This window comes from Hetaerina americana, unplaced genomic scaffold (assembly GCF_022747635.1).
Source record: "Hetaerina americana unplaced genomic scaffold, ioHetAmer1.1.p SCAF_7, whole genome shotgun sequence".
NCBI lineage: Eukaryota > Metazoa > Arthropoda > Insecta > Odonata > Calopterygidae > Hetaerina > Hetaerina americana.
The window spans coordinates 1,564,266-1,581,722 of NW_027287316.1; the positions used below are offsets into that span (position 1 = coordinate 1,564,266).

The 17,457-nt window shown below is 44.2% G+C and overlaps 1 protein-coding gene across 1 annotated transcript in view; it reads left to right on the forward strand.

Moving 5' to 3' along the window:
- The window catches only part of LOC139696479 (uncharacterized), a 434,479-nt gene that overhangs the window by 335,272 nt on the left and 81,750 nt on the right, over positions 1-17,457 (forward strand). Inside the window, exon 9 of the mRNA XM_071595264.1 lies at positions 9,256-9,374. Within this exon, the coding sequence (XP_071451365.1) occupies positions 9,256-9,374 (119 nt within the window). The remainder of the gene's footprint in view (positions 1-9,255; positions 9,375-17,457) is intronic.

Sequence of the window (17,457 nt, forward strand, 5' to 3'; positions counted from 1 at the left end):
CAATTGGAAATTAGTGTACTCCTGTGTCTGACTGCCCCCTCTCTATCTCTCTGTCGAGCACAAAGAGATTCATATGCAATCCATCGTCTACTCTATGCTCTGTATATCCGAGGGTCTATGCTTTTATGTGATTACCCGCTAATTTTTAATAATTTACAAAAACTGTAGTTTGACGCGAAACAATTAGTGTGTTCGCTCATACGTACTTCTCTCTTCCCGTGTGAATACGGGGAGAGAGAAAAGATATCTCGAATTCTTGAATAATTTAATCACTTGAATCCGAGCGAAAGAGATTTATAAGTAGATGCTGTCGTCATAGATTTCAAGGAAGCCTTCGACAAGGATCCTCACGAGAAATAAACGAACCAGCTTAATATTATTGCATAAATGAGAAAGGACAAAATGGATTACGCAATTTTTATTAGGCCAAAAACAAAATTAGTCGCCGATGGGCTGAGTTCAATGGAGGAATACGTAACTTGCCACGCTGCAGTATTACAGGGCCCCTACCTTTCTTGATACACATCAACGACCTAAATTTCCATATTATAAGCAACTTTACATCATTTGAACTCGACACAGTGATTTACAGCTAAATAAGGATTCCAATCAGATTACGGCCAGCTCACTGGCGATTACATCGCCGTGCTGTAAGGATCGGATGTTACGTAGCATTATCAAATCCGTAAAAGCAAACCACCAAAATTTTGGAATCAAAGGAAAGTGAAATAATACATATAATATGAAATAGATGGAATCGTGTCAAGCATTTTAGAAATGGGAAAATACTTACTTGAGTATTAGGCTGGCATCAAATATTTCAAGGGATACACGCAGTAAAAGAATATTAACATCGAAGAATTAAGGCGTCATTGGCCAGGTTGTGGGAAAATGTAATGAAAAAGTAAGAGAGTGGTGTTATTTCAATTTATTTAGCCAACCTTGTCAATACGTGGCAGATATTTTGGGTTCATTGAAGAAAAACGTCAATGAAGGGTTTGGAAAAGGTTCAGGGATAATGAATGATCCAGAGATGTTGAGAAGTGCTTGAAAAAGAGAGAATTCGTGGCGGGAATGTCGAAAGAACTAAGTTCGGAGCTTCTTGAATGACGAAGAGACCAGAAAATACTTTGACTACAGAAATACGGAGCGCCTGAATTGTCTTGCGACACTTTTATCATGTACTCACTATTATTCTACTAAATCTAAACCAAATCCACCAACGAGATGAAATAATAGAGATGGATTCCGTTATCCACAGATTAAATTACTCGTTCTTACGTCGCACGATACGTCCGTCATTGCAATATCGTGCCCATGAAGCCGAATATCTTTACTAAAAGACAAGCATTTAATAATTCAATCGATTCTTCAAAAATGAATGCATAAGTGCGTACTCGAGGGAGTCTTTATGTAAGCAAATATATATTCAAATTAATAGTTGTGCCTGCAGGGCTGGTGCCTTGTCATCCCCCGCCACATGCCCTTTCCGATTCTTACGCAGTGTAGTTGCATCATCTAAATCAGCGCGTGAAGTTCAAGCCTTGTGGATTTCTTATTCCCTGGGAGCGTGCCAAGGGCAGCCCCTCCCCCTCCGCCCAGGACTCACTCCCTCCCCCGGCCGCGCGCGGGCCGCCCACCGGGTGGGCCGCGCAGAGCTGACAACGGGGAAGCGAGGCGAATGCCAACTCCCCCCTTCCACGCCCTCCTCCCTCTGCGACCCCCCCCCCTTGGGAAAAGTGTATCAAACTGAAAAGATATCATTTTGGAAAATTAAATAATTCCACCGAAATTATTTGTTTTTCTATGCTTCCTTAAGGACTCATTAAACGGCCCGCGCAATAAATAAGACCTGATTGAAACATCGCCACGGTGGAGGTGATGGACGGCCACTCGGGTGCACATGGAAGATGCCCGGAGAAATAGGACGATTACAGTTAGATTGTGGTTTGACATAGATTTAGAAACAAGGCCATAAATTCACACAGCTTCCCGGATGCATACTCAGACCAAAATATAGTCATATTGAAATATAATTTAAAGTTCAGAATGATTAGAAGGGAAGGAGAGAATCGAAGTGGAATCTTGAAAGTTTGATCGAAGCGAATATAAAAGGATATGAAGACTAACGCAATAAGCATGAATAAGAAATGTACGAAGGAATAAAAACGTTTGGGGAAGGCGGGTGGAGTATAAGAATTTATCTCTTCAACGTCTTCATTGAGGCGAAATTGAGATGGTTATAATCCCCTCTTCCGCCTGACCCCAAAATGTTTTGAACCTCGAAGGCGATGACAAACATCCGTTGCCGAAGTTAAGAGACCATCTTGTCGTGAACCCACGACCTCTGAATTGGAAGGGGGAGAACCCGTAGTGAGCGGGTTAGAGAGAGAGAGGAAACAAAGAGATAGACAGAGAAGGAGACCTTTGAGAAGAGCGAGCCATGGGAGAGGAGCTTCAGGGGATGGATGAGAGAAGAAGGAAATGTGAGAACGTAAAAACGGATATGAGGAGCGGAATGTAGTGCAAGGACCTAAACAAAAAACTTAAGAGAGAAACCAACAGGGCCAAGGAAAAGAGGAGGAAAGATTAGTGCGAGGATGTGGAGGAATTTCAGTATCGAGGGAAGTTAGACGCATTAAATGAGAAGGGAGCATATTTGAATGTACACACCATAAAAGACGAGACATAGAAGTTATCAACAGGGACTGAAATGATTCGTGGATGGTGGTTGGAATACGTAAAAGAGCTGCATGGTAACTAAAGATTGTTTTAGAAATGGAAAGGGATTTTTTCGTAGACGAGGGGGCCCAGAAATACGTTAGGAAAAGGGTGGATAGTGGAGAGGAGGTCGAGCCAGGCACTAAGAACGGATAATATCTCAGCGTAATTACGTAATTAATTCAGAGAGTCAAGGGATTGCAATTATTATTGAGTGCTTCGCTGAGTGCATTTGCAGGAGTGATGCGAGAAGCACGGGTCGAGGATGAACCACAATAAAATAAAAGTAATGAGATTTTCGGTGACTAGGACAACTAAGTTAAATGTTTAAGTTGTATTGAATAAACCAGAGCGGATGGATCCACTTAGCAGCAGTAATGGGGATATTAGGAGAAGAATCGCGTTGGCGGAAAAGGAATTTGAAAGAGGTGAGAACTGATGACGCTAATGCTGAGTGAATATGTGAAGAAATATTGAGTACGGACTTGAATGTGGAGCGAAGTGCTTCCTCGACGATAGAACTGGTCTTGGGGGCGAGGGGACTAGAAGAGAGGCCCCTTGAGATGTGGGTGTGACGGAGGGAATATGCTGGGCCGAGATGAAGTCGAGCACCGAGGTTTTAAAAGTGGGGGCGAAGAGAGGATGTTACGGGGAGAAAACCGAAGTAAAAGCAGAGAAAGTGAGAGAAATATTTGAAGGTGGTGTGGGCCGCAGGTCGTGATAGAAGGGTTACCGGAGAACTGGAAGGGAGGACGCTTTGTAGACAGTATGAAGGCAGCCAAAGAAATGACAGAGAAATGAAAAAAGAAAGTGGATGTTCCTGCGAAACTTCTAAATAACCTCGCTCGGTCATAATTTAATCGGATCTTTATTTCATTGTTTTTCTTGGTGCAAAAACATGAATATGTGGGCCAATGTGTTTCGACCGCGAATACCACACTGTATGCACCTGCCATGTATCATACGTCTTGATTATCTGAAATATTTTACATATTTATTGGTAACTCACGATAAAGAAAAACTTAAGATTTGATGTAGCGTGGCCGGGGTAGAATCATCTTCTGCCACGTGCCCTTGCGGTGGCTTGTAGACGACCTCTATTGCCATGCAGGCTTTCGGCCGGTGCCTTGTAGGGTGGGCCAATAAATGTAGCAGTCCTCAGAGCCGGGTCCCATCGGAAACCCTATTTCACGGCAAGACTATTTTTAAAATTAAGATTAATGAGAGAAATAACATTTACTCATCGCTTAATGAAATACAGTCATATAGATGAAAGAAGCGAAGAGCGTGTGAAAATGCAAATGCTAACGAAGGAAGAGAACAGCGACCTTTGTTGCCCTTACATAAGATGAGAAGGAGAGACGGAATGTAAGAAGGGGCCTTTCAAAAAATGACATAAATGAGAAAGTGTGCCCGCGTGGAAATTTTCTCCCTTTTGCAGCAGTGCAAAGTGCATTTATGGTATTTATTTGACCTTTGTGCACATTGAGACTAATTAGTTCGCCTGTGACTAAAACAGAGGGAAAAAACTGTATAAGAAAACAATGGTCAAGGCAATAGGGAGGCCAATGGCATCCAGGAAGATTTTACCGCACGCTAATTTATAGGATTTTACAATGATGTCACTTACGAGGTTGAAAGACGTTGTTCTCGAGGTGTGTGTGTTGATTTTGCTTATAATTTCCGTAAGACAGTTTGAATTTAAAAATCTTTGACAACTTTGCACTGCTTTAGTTGAAAATTACATGTGAAAGATTACAGAGAGATAATTTCCTTATAGCAAAAATATATTTCTAAATGCAGAAAGAAAAGCGATTACTGATTAATCATTAATCATATGGCTAAGAATTTCAGAAGCTGCTTTAAAAAAGGAATTGAACAACAAAATATTTCAATACCATTCAAAATTTACACATTTTGCTCGAGTAATTCTCTCTCCCAACAGAATAGCAACCACTATCCCTGCGATCTACGCCTATAATCCTTCTCTAATGCAAGCCATCCTACAGCAAGTAATCCACTCTCCTTCCCCACCATACCCAGCACACCTTCGTTTGTTTTCTTCTCTGTCCATTTCACTTTCTCCATTCTTCTCCACACCCACATTTCAAAAGCCTTCGATCTACGCCAATCATCCTGCTTCAATGACCACGTTTCCGCGCCGTACATAGCTACGCTCTATATCAAAAGTTTTGACGAATTCTTTTCTTAACATCCTTACTCAACGTCCCCATCATCAACTCCCTCCTCCTTGTGAAAGCCTCTTTGCCTAGCGCAATTGTCCTTACGTTCCTACTACTTTGAGCGAGTTGGTCCAAAACAGTTCCTAGATATGTAAACAGTTCCATTAGCTATAGTTTTCATCCTCCCATGTTAACGTTAAGCTTAGCCTTTTTCTTTTCTAGAAAATCGCATAACCTTTGTTTTATTAATATTGATTTTCATCCCATACCTGTCGCACTGAATCTCCAATTCACTCAGCAAAGCTTGCAGCCCCTTGGCTGACTGACAAACTAAAGCTTGGTCATCAGCAAACCTAACTGATTTTACGAATTCCCCGCCCACTTTCATTCCTACCTCCAGTTCTTCCCATGCCTCTTTAATCATTTCCTCTGCATACAGGTTGAACAGCAACAGTGATAATGGGCAACCCTGCCTTACACCTTTTCCTAATACTGCCCATCCGGACTCCCCGTTCTCCACCTGCACCTGAGCAGTCTGAGACATGTACAGGTTGCGGATTAGCCTCCTATCCCTCCAATCTATTCCTATTTTCTGCAATATACTCATTAGTATTTCCCAATTCACTCTATCAAACGCCTTTTCGAAATCTACGAAACAGGCAAATACGTCCGTGTTGTATTCTATAATACTCTCGATTAGTGATCTCATTACTGCAATGGCATCACGCGTACCTCTCCCCTTCCTAAACCCAAACTGATCATCCCCTAAGCAATCATTTAATTCCCGTGAACCGCCACGCATATTTTTTTAAGTTTAAAATAAGCTCTTTATATTATAATGATGGGATTTATACCTGAAAAGAAAGTTTAAGTGGAGTGGCGTCGGGCGTAATTATCTCTCCCTTCATGACTTTCTGATGAGTTTAGCTCTAAAGATCGGAATAATTTCCTCGCTCGCGTACTCCACACTCCGCCCCACTCCGTCTTTCGGATCCTCCGACTCTTACCCACTTTGACCCTCTCTTCCCACCTCCTTCTATTCTTCTAAATGCATCTCTGATGCGATCGCATACCTCTTCTTGCTCGCCTTACTTAATATTTGTATTTTTATAGTGTCCGTCGCACGTCCTTTCCTAATAATAGCTGGCCAAATTTGGCTCTTCTGGCTGATTTGCCCGCTATGTCTACGCACCAAGTACAAAACAGCGAAACATTACTTGCGTTTCTGAAATACGTGTGCATATAGTGTTCTCTCTTTTTCAATTAAAAATTCCAGCATGTAAGAATGAAGCTTTATTTTTTCCTCTCGTTTCCTTACTTAGCTTCCCGCCTCTTCACCTCTCAGCCTCGAGCGTGTGCTTGCTTGCTTCGTGGCTCACCTTCTCTCCCAAATCCTACAGCTCTCTCTCTTTCGCTCTCTCTTCCCCATTCCTTTAATAGCTTTAGGTACATAAACTCGGCAACAAAAGAAAACATATGAATGGTGCGAATATTTAATTATAATTTCGTTAAAAAGAGACTCTAATTTAATTTTCCGAATTTCAATCTTACACAAACAGAAAACTAATGGCAGTGCAAAAAACTTTTGATCTTTTTACAGTTATCAAGTATTAAATTTCAACTTTTAATAGCCAATCCTTTGCTACTGCAGATTATTTAACTGTGGTACTTACAGACTCTTCAGTTAATTTAAGTCATTAACATATAAGGCAAGGTGACTTGCCAATATTTTTCGCATCCCTGTTTTTGGTTCAGTGTTTTTAAATAAACTTAACAGAAGAAAATTGCAGTTGATAAAATCAGCCAGCTATGTATATATATATATATATATATATATATATATATTTATTTATTTATTTATATATTTATATATATATATCCCTCCTCGGACTACAACCTTGACTTGGTGGAAGGGCTTGCGCGTTCCGATGACCCCTAGAGCTGTGCTGGGGGGAGTAATAATAATTGCTCCTGGTAGGGTCACCCATGCCAGATAGGTCGAAGGTTAGGAGCCAGACGAAAGGTAGTCCACGCAGAGTCTGTTCCCCAGTGAGGCGGCTGCAATGGCGTCTGATCCCAGTGGGGCGGCCAATAATTGATAGTGTCACGTTAAAAACACTATTGAGGAAGGCAACGGGAAACCACCTCAATTATTATTATCAAGATTAACATGATAAACTATACAGAGATTTTGAGTCCTGGCAACTACGAAGCTCGGCCCAATCGGCCGTGTGTCGTGCCCGGCAGCGGGGGAGGCAAGGCTTCCGCGGTCGTCATCCCCAGAAACCCTTGCAAGGAAAAACCAGCAGCAGCAGGACTCAAGATGCAGGAGAAGAAGACCACATTAGTTAGAATAGGAACGTGGAATGTTAGGACAATGATGAGGACAGGGAAATTGGAGAATATTAAACGAGAGATGAAAAGGGGAAAAATAGATATTTTAGGTCTATGCGGGGTGAGATGGAAGGATAGCGGGGATTACTGGAGTGATAATTATAGAATAATATACAGCTTCCGGGACGAGAGCCAACGAGGTTTGGCCATAGTATTAAATGAAGAGGTAGGAAGCAGCGTAGTCAACATAGAACAGGTAACTAGCATAGGATATACGATCAGTTAGAAGACATCGCGTGTGTTCCTGCAGGGAAACATTGGATAGCGATGGGGGATTTGAATGCGACGGTAGGTGAAGGAAAAGATGCTGATGAGGTGGGAGACTACGGTTTAGACACGAGGAATGACCGCGGGGAGAAAACAGTTGTGTTCTGCAGGAGACAGGGGTTAGTCATCACCAACACATGGTTTAGACACCACAAAAGATTCAGGTATGCATGGAAAATGCCAGGTGACTCAGAAAGGTATCAGCTAGATTATATTCTGGTTAGACACAGGTTTAGGATCAGTGTGATAAATTCGCTCAGCTTCCTGGGAGCGGATGCGGACTCAGACCACAATTTAGTTGTTATGAAATGTAGTGTACGTTTCAAAAAGATAAGGCAGGGGCAGCGAGTTAGAAAATTGAATGTAGAAGCATTAAATGGTTTGAAAAGGAATGAATACAAACAGGTGGTAGAGGAAATCATGGAGGATGGTAAAGGGCCCAGTACTATCGAAGATAAATGGGAAAGTATCAAGAAAATGTTGTCTAAAGCCGCAAAAGACGCTATTGGAACCGTTAACGCTAAAAGGACTAGGAAACCATGGATCACAGATGAGATGATTACAAAGGTGAATGAGCGGCGAAAATGGAAGAATGTAAATACAGAATTAGGAAAAATGAAGTACAAAGAATTAAACAATAAATTGAGGCGGACAACAAATAAAGCAAAAGAAGCATGGTGGAAAGCGCAGTGCGAGGATATAGAAAGTTTGCAGAGGAAAGGTGAAATTGGTGCGCTCTACAGCAAAGTTAAAACGACACACGGCCGATTGGGCCGAGCCCCGTGGTTGCCAGGACTCAAAATATCTCTATAGTCCATCATATTTTTCTTTGGAATGATATTTGAGGTGGTTTCCCGTTGCCTTCCTCAATAGTGTTTTTAACGTGACACCATTACTTACTGGCCGCCCCACTGGGGTCAGACGCCATTGCAGCCGCCTCACTGAGGAACAGACGCTGCGTGGACTACCTTTCGTCTGGCTCCTAACCTTCAACCTATCTGGCATGGGTGACCCTAACAGGAGCAATTTTTTTTACTTCCGCCAGCACAGCTCTAGGGGTCATCGGAACGCACAAGCCCTTCCACCACGTCAAGCTTATAGTCCAGGGAGGGATATATATATATATATATATATATATATATATATATATATATATATATATATATATATATATATATATATATATATATTTTACTCTTGTGATCCGTTCGATTCCGCCTTCCCCACCTCTATTGTGTTCGTCCTTTATATGTGTTCCTATCCCTTTTCCTTATATCTGTTTCTGTATATATGAGTATTTATTCGCCGTTTGGCGGGATTTCGTGTTTGAATGTGTATATATATATATATATATATATATATATTTATACATATATATATGTATATGCATATATATATATATATATATATATATATATATATATATATATATATATATAATATATGGAAAAGAAATGGTAACTCTAGAATTTACAGGTAAATCGTGGCATGAAATACCCTGAAAATCCAGCGTTGGGTTAATGCTTTTCACCTGCTTTATTGCTCTTAATTTATATTTGTAATGGTAGTGTAACGTGTAATCCTTTTCTATTGTTAGCTGACTAATTTGCTCTGGAGTATTGCCTTCTAGATTTCGACCACCTGCCGTTCTCTTCTGAGCTAAGCCCATTTCCACTCTCTCTCCAAACAGCCGCTTCCATCGAGTGCGTCGACCAAAGGCTGCAACCATTCAACAATTCGTGCTATCTCTTCGTGGGCTACCCAGAAGTGACTTGGACGACGGCGCAGCAAATATGTCGCGAAATGAAGGTGAGTGGACTTCCCTCTGGGAAAATCAGCAGAGAGAGTGAGGGAAGAGTGGGGACTTACTGGGGAGACTACTGATGGTCAAATTGGAGAAGGTGAAATTTCGGTGACGGAAATTGAGTCGCATGAATGTTTACTCAGTGGTGTGACGTCTATTTCACAAATGAATGCACCGGTTTATATCATTTTTAAACATAGCTGAACAAATGAAACCATCCTCCTTTCGGCGAAGGCCGTCGCCGGAACCGTTCGACCCCGGCTGCCTTTTCATGTTTAGTGTGTTCCACGTCTTCATAGCTCTTCTGAGCACTATTCTTGCGCAGCAAAGAAGTGAAGGAGTAACAGTCACAATAGGTTTGAGGTTTTCGTGACTCAACAGCTACCTACCCATGGCAGGAAAATTTTTAATCTTCCTCCTGTAAAAGGCGACTGCGAATGCACCGAAAATCAAAGCAGAATGCCGTTACTTTTATTTTGTATTTCTATGTTGCCTGTCTGCTCTCTTATGGAATTCATAACCATCTCTATTTCACGCTCAATATACACGCATTAAACCTCGATGGCCTTAATGAGAAACCTTGCCTTATGGCAATGAGATTTGAGGATTCATGTAGCGAGTGAGCGTGACAGCAGCACACAGAGCGTGACAGCAACAATCGCTGGCGCTTTCGCCAGTCACGCCATTTTTTAAGGTCTCTCGGAATGTCATTTTGAGTGTATTTCAGTTTTGGTTCACGCTGCTTTGCCGATGGAAATCTGCCGATATTTTGAAGAGAAGCGAGTTGAGATGGAATTCGCCGTGAAAGTGATTCAGACAAACTTGTAAATCCTTGAAATGATGATCCCTTTTTACGGAGACCGTCCGGTGAACAGAAGCTCGTCCTGCGAAGCGGGTGGCGATGCTCAGAGAGGGGAGAACCAAACAGCGCAGGAAGCTAACGCACCAAAATTAGGCTCACATTCCCAATATATGCGATGAAACTTGCTTTCTTTCTGGGAAGAGGCATTCAAAATTTTCATCTTCCAGCATCCATTCATCATCATGGGTCATCTGCCGTGGTTGGCAGGTCCACAGAGACCTCTTCCCCGCCTCGTTGTCCTTTCATCCTCTCAACTTCCTCTTGCCCATCACCCTCCTCTTCCACCGTGGCCGTCATTTGGCCCCCTCTTGCCGGCCCCCCCTGCCTTCCATTGGCACTCCCTTCTCAGCACGCCTACGAGCGGATTTCCTTCTCTTTTTTCGATTGAATCCAGGAGTCTCCTCCTCTTCTCCCCCTCCCCTCCTCTCCGCCTTCTCATTCCTCACCCGGGCCGTCCGGCCAGCTTTCTTCTCCACACTCACACCTCGAACACCTCCGGCCTTTTTAATGCAGTCCATGGTTCACATCCAGAGACGATAACACTCACCCGGTCTCTTTCTACGCCTACATAACCATTTCCCTGCTGAATGCTTCCTTGACCATTGCTATCTTTATTTTAATATACTTTGCACACCTCCATATATGAGATATTTGCACTTCTCCACTTGTTTCAGCCGTTCTCCTTCCATCTCGTTGTCTATTTCTCTACCAGCATTCATTGCTTTGGTCTAGCTCTTATTTAACCATAATCGAGCCATACCCCTCCTTCATGCCATTTAGGTGTTACAACATTCCATTCCATTGTTCCTCTTCCTCGGCAAAAATGATCATGTCATGAGCAAATCCCATGTGCGCCATCCTTCTCCCTCCAGCTGACACTCCTGCATCTCCCCTGCAGCACGTCCTGACCACGCCTTCCACGTGGAGAGGGAGATTCTCTGCACCCCTGCCTCACCCACCACCTCCCATTAGCGAACCAACCCTTCCTCTTCTCATCATTTCTAATACACACCTCCTCCTTTAAGTGCGATTTTCCTATGAGCCTGATCTCTCTCTCCAATTCACACCTTTCTCTTTTTCATTAGCCTTTGTCATCGCACTCAGCCTTCATCAAATCAACAAAGCATCCACTAAATCCTTTCCCTTTCTCCATACAGTGCTCTCCAATGGTCCGCAATACTCCTATTGCATCGTTCCTTTCTTCTTCGATATTGGCACCATGTCTGTTCTCATCACTTCCAGCGGCGACTGTGCACTGCAGTAAGCTCTGCTGCACCGGGATGTCATTTCCCGCGCCTTCTTTTCCTTCCTTTATTATAGTAGTTCCTTCCCTGCTCTCTCTACCTCCATGCCTGCTGCACGTGCCCCCGATGTCCTGGTGCCATCCCACGTAATACCCTTCACTTTGCATCACACCAATTCATGCCTTCCCACGTGTTCCCGCTCTTCTATGCCTGCACATTCTTTGTTTAGCCTTTCTTCCCTTGCTCCATCTGTCTCTCTTCTTATTTCACCATTCCGTTTTCTATTCTACTCTTTTCTCTCCACTTCCCTTTCGACTCCTGTACTTTCTTCTCTCCTCCATTTTATTAATCATCACCCATGGCTTCTTTGTCCCCTTAAATTTCCTGTGGCCCACCAAATCTTTGCTTGATCTCTTCGATACTTTCTTTATTCTCTCCCACTCATCCTCTACTATCTCCTCAGTTGTTTAATCCATTATTTTCCTCTCCTCAAACATCTTTACACCGATGACCTCTTTATCCTGTTCCTTTCGTTTATCTAGATCCCAGTATCGGCTACCGCAGCTCTTTTTATCCATTTCACTCTCATCTCGATTTCGGCACTAAGAAGTACGTATATGGTCGCCGCACCAGGGAGATCACAAACTCGCTTCACTCCTTTCTGTATCTATTTTCTACCAATGTAAACTCTCTCTGATTTCCACACCTATCACCCGGTGCTTTTCAGGTGCACAATATTCTCTTCAGTTTTAAAAACGCAGCATTTCTAGCTATTCATGTATATCCTCCGCTGAATTCTACTAGTTTATCGCCTTTCTCCAACGCCCATGCTGCCCATTCACTCCTCTCACCACTCCGTCCCCCCCCCACACTCGCATTCCACTCACCCACTACGATGTCGCATCATCCTTCGTCCCATCTCGTTTTCTCCCATACGCTTTCTCTACTTCCTCGTCAATATGTTGTTGCCCGTTGATATGTACGCCTGAGTGACTGGAAGATTTTTTGGTTGCAGACTCTACCTTCATACCTATCACACTGCGTCACTGTCTTACTTACACCCTCCCCTCGGCACGGACAAATGCGACTCTTTGAACTGCTGTGCTGGCACGCCTCCGCAGCGACATTTATCGAATGAAAGATGATTTTTCCTCGAAGATGGTCGTTCTAAAGGCGCTCGTAATCAGCTGTGGATCTGGGACAGGACGGCGAAGACGAATCGTTGATGTGGTTTCTCAAGTTTGAAGTTCTCTGCAAATGGTCGAATTCTCTTTGGTCCCGAGGCGTGGGGTCGGTTGGAGCCAGCAATCGGTCAATCGGTCGAAAGGGTCGGAAATGGGGCCATCGCGAGATTCAGCACCACTACAAGGACCGCATGGCTGCAGAAGATCGACACCAGCCAATATGTCCTCTCCCTTTGCATTTATCATTGCTTCAGTGTCATCATCATTGCTTCAGTGTGTGTGAGTGTGTATATGTGTGTGTGTATATATATATATATATATATATATATATATATGTATATGTATGCATATACATATGTATATATATGTATATATATACATATATATACTTTTTTCTTTTCGATGTGCAAATCTGTGCTAAATGACTTGATGTCTGTCTATATGTATTTATGTGTACATATGAATGTAACTATAAGTTTAATGCCTAATATAATATGTAAACGACGATGGGTTAAATGGAATAAAGGACCATTTGGTCTTAATTTCGCCCAAATAAAGACCTCTATCTATCCATCTATCATCTTCGTATGCCACCTCCACTTCATCACCATTCTAGTCTCGTTTTTGCCATTCATATACACCACTGTCACATCTGTGGGTCTCCTTATCACGATCACCATAGTGATAATTTCAATGGATGTATCTCAGAAGCTCTCAACTCTCTTTGGAGCACTTTTGCGTATTATGTGATGCTCACTCCGGCATTGCAGTCGTGGTCTCGAAGCTGCTTGTCCAACACTCTCCCCTCTCTGGGCATTCCACTTCAGTTACGCCGAAGAAGTCGAACCCCATTCTACCCATCGACACCTTTACAGTCTCTGACCTCCCCCCACATGCCAGGAGTCCCCCCCACACAATCCAAGTTCGGCATCACGAGTGGATTGACGTGCTCTGCTGGTGCACTCTCTCGGAGAGGCCCTGCCTAATTGGGGGACCCTTCACCGTCGCCGCACCACTTGAGGGACGGGCGTTCGCTGCCAATCGTCGCCCTGACTGGTCGCGCCCTCTGCCGCAAAAGCGGATGCGGGGAAACGTACCTCTATTCTTCCCCGCGCCCCTGCTCGAGTGCGCACAGCTGCACCCCCCCCCCTTCCTGAATCCTCCGTGGGAAATGGATCCGGGGCATCTCCGACTTCCCTCTTACGAAGGAAAGGTGTTTGTCTTTCCCTTGAAAGGAGGCGAGCGCACCATGTGGAGGCTTTCCTTATTCATACAGCGCAGTTCACATCCTCCGCAGCGTGATGCAGGCGCGCTGAAGTGAGCGCCACCCTGAGAGGGCGGGCCTGAAGGGGCGTTCGCTCCAACGCCACTCGCGTTTCCAATCTCCCTCGCCGTTCCCATTTACCTCCCTCTCATTCCACTCGTCTGCCTCCTCCTCTTCTCCTCCGTCATTCAAATGGATCTAAAGTGTACATGGGTATACTTATGCTTCAATTTCCTAATTGGCTTCAATTTTAAAATTATTCTAAGTAAATTCTTCCCGGGTTCTCCACCAGGCAACAAATGTTTTTCGTTGTCGACGTTTCCGTGGGTCAAGAATGGTCGCGTTCGCGTATCCTCGCGTTCGGGGACGGCCTCCTCGTGATCGGTCGATAGCAAACTTCCCTCCGCGTTCTTCGTAAGTTAGAGTTTGGCTTAGGTCAGTTAGAGTTAGGCTTCCTAGATGTCCAAGGGGATCCCGTTTGATACTATTCCAATCCAGATGTATTTCAATTGCCTCCTTGATCATTCTATCCCAGTATTCGTTGGCGCGACACGGGAGTTGTCATGTCGAAGTGAGCCACGCGGCCGTGGCTGAGCCTCCAGCAACTCGTGTGCTCTCTCATTCTGGTCTAAGTTGAGCAGCATGCGTCGTGGAAACGGACACGCGGATGATAGTGGTAGTTATTATTAGGGGTGGCGACCGACAGCTGAGGTCATTTGCGCCATTAGGGATGGACAGGAAAGGAGGGAGGGTGGAGAGAAACCGGCGTCGGAATTAGCGTAATCTAATAACGAGAGGTGCCGAGGGGTCATCCGACGGACGGTATACTTACTCAAAGTGCTCTCCACAAAGTACCCTCATCGTAGGGTTCGGGATACCGCTGAAAAAGGAATTCTGAGGGACCAGGTTCGAATCCACAGGATTCGAACCTGGTCCCTCAGAATGGGATCCCTCTACGCTAGCCGCCACTCCCCCCGAGATCTCCGCGGGCATACGATCTGAAGAGTGTGGTATCAACCGAGATGCCGGATGCGCCCCCGGCTGATTGTGGAAGCCCTTGCTCTAACTTACGAAGGACGCAAGGAGCCATCGAGCAATGAGGAGAGGCGACCCCGAGGACGCATGACTTGCCCCTCACCGCCCTGCGGGTAGCAGCAGAGGGCACACATGATGCAGCCGCCTCCCTTTGGGGTGGGTGGGCTCCCCTCTTCATGCGAACCCTCTCCCCATCCCTTGCTTTCTTGCCCCCGGCCCTCCTGCAACATCTCCCCTGCGCTTCCCTGGGGTGGAGGGATTCCAGCCGCGACCTTGGAAATCCACGCTCTGCGATGCACCGTCGTTCTTCAAGAAGCCCGTTCGTAAAATATGCACAAGTCGGGAAAAGATATGCGGGCGAAAGAGGAAGGGTTTGATGGCTTTGAGTGTTATCAGGGGAGCTCGTCACGACGCTGTGATCAAAAGAGCCTGCGACGAGTGGGAATGCTCCCAGAGGTCGTTTAATTCTGTTCTGGAGTGTTTTCCCTCGGCGTCGAGACGCGAAGGAAGCAGGAGAGAAGCGTGCAAACATTGCAGCGCCCGCGGGAGGGGGGATGAAAGGAGGGGGATGCTCTCGGCCCGGCCGACACTTTCTCCCGGGGGAATTTGCATTGGGTTTTCTCCCGGGGAACTTCTCCTCGCTCGACACACGCTCGGCAATATCCTTTTTGGCCAGAGTCTCAGGTAAAGGCGAGGCTGCCTTCTTTCCGACGGGAAAAAAGTCATTTATTTATGACTTAATTGCCTCCGGGAGTTTTCAAGGGAATGTATACCGATTCTCTGGTCGAATCCTAAGACCTGGCAAAATGCCTTGCTGCATTAACGTGGAATGTGAGCCTTCATTCCCAAGAAATATATATATATATATATATATCAATAAGCTCTATTATCGTTATAACAATGAACCTAGGACTTGGTTGTTTGCAGGAATTGAAAACTTTCTGTATGTTACTGAAAGGAATGAAATGCTTAAAAATTCAATTACTTGACCACTATGATCTTTGATTAAGCTTATGATTGCAAGCTAAAAGTAAGAATGAATGTTTCAATCGGAAGAGGGGTGACCTCGATTGCGCAATAGAAAAATTGAATGAACTGCGGCAGATGCACGTGAATCATTCATTCACTGACGGAGTCGCCCGCCGATGTGCATTAAAAATGCGGGCACTTCACGCAGCGTAGAAATCATTCGCCTTGACCGGGATTCGAACCTGGACCCCCTTCGTTTTTGAGGACGCCTCCGGAGCTTGATTTTTGAAAGCACAAGTTTGGAGATACGAAAGAGGAATCCGGGTTCGAATTCCGTTCAAGACGAATGATTTTCTTGATGGAATTTTATCAATTTGGTCAAACAGGATATTTTTCGCGGGTGTCGAGCAAGAAGAAATCTCACGAAAAGTGAAGAGTCAGGCGTGGTATTGTGGAATCGAGACATAATGAAAACTTCGTTGCAATTTTCCACAGTTAAAACTTTATTGCCGACCATGGTTTCGATACACTGTATCATCTTCAGGTGAAGATGATACAGTGTATCGAAACCATGGTCGGCAATAAAGTTTTAACTGTGGAAAATTGCAACGAAGTTTTCATTAAGAAATCTCAAGTGGATGAACCAAGGTTTGGGACTCATGAGGACGCAGCAGCTTTATTAGTTAACATTAATGCTATACAACGCTGGTGCGACACTTGGCAATTAGGGAAATGGTTGATAAATGTCATGAATTATTAAAAGAGAAATCGTATCTTTTACTGGTTTGGCCTTATTTAGAATATGCTTCTAGTATATACATGGGATCCTCACATAAAGTTGGATTAATTACCGAATTGGATCGCGTGCAGCGTAGAGGAGCTAGATTTGCAAAACGTTGTTATGATAAACAGAGTATCGTATCCAAAATATTAGAGCAGCTAGGGTGGGAATCTCTCATGGAGCGAAGGTTAAAGTACTAAAGGTATATCTCTTGCGTAAATTAGAAGGACATCTCTTTTCCAGTGATGTTGGAAGCATATTATCACTCTCATCGTAGTACGGTGGGAGAGATCATGTCAATAAAATTAGAAAAATATAGTGTAGAAAATATAGGTTTAAGATGCCTTTTTTCCACGAACGATAAGGGATAAGAATAACATTTTTTGACCGCCGTAGGGTCATATTCGGGTCGAAATTATTCCGGTGTGTATTCATCCCCTGCCACGCACCCTGGCGGTGGCTTGCAGGGTACTAAAATATCGAAAAATAAAATATGCACTGTTAACTGCTTAGCATTTTTAGTGAGCTTCCGTAATGTTTGTTTAAATAAATGATTGTGCATAATTCCTTCCCTGTAGGCCAACACTTTGACGTGGTCTTACGGCATCAACCACGTGACGTGCAGAACTGCACTAATGGGAGCACTGATGAGTGCCCCCAGTAGGTTAATCGATTCCAGGGAGATGGGTTTAAGAAGGAAAGAAAGACGGAATGTCTTTGCATCTCCAGAAGAGAGAGGCTCCTGGAAA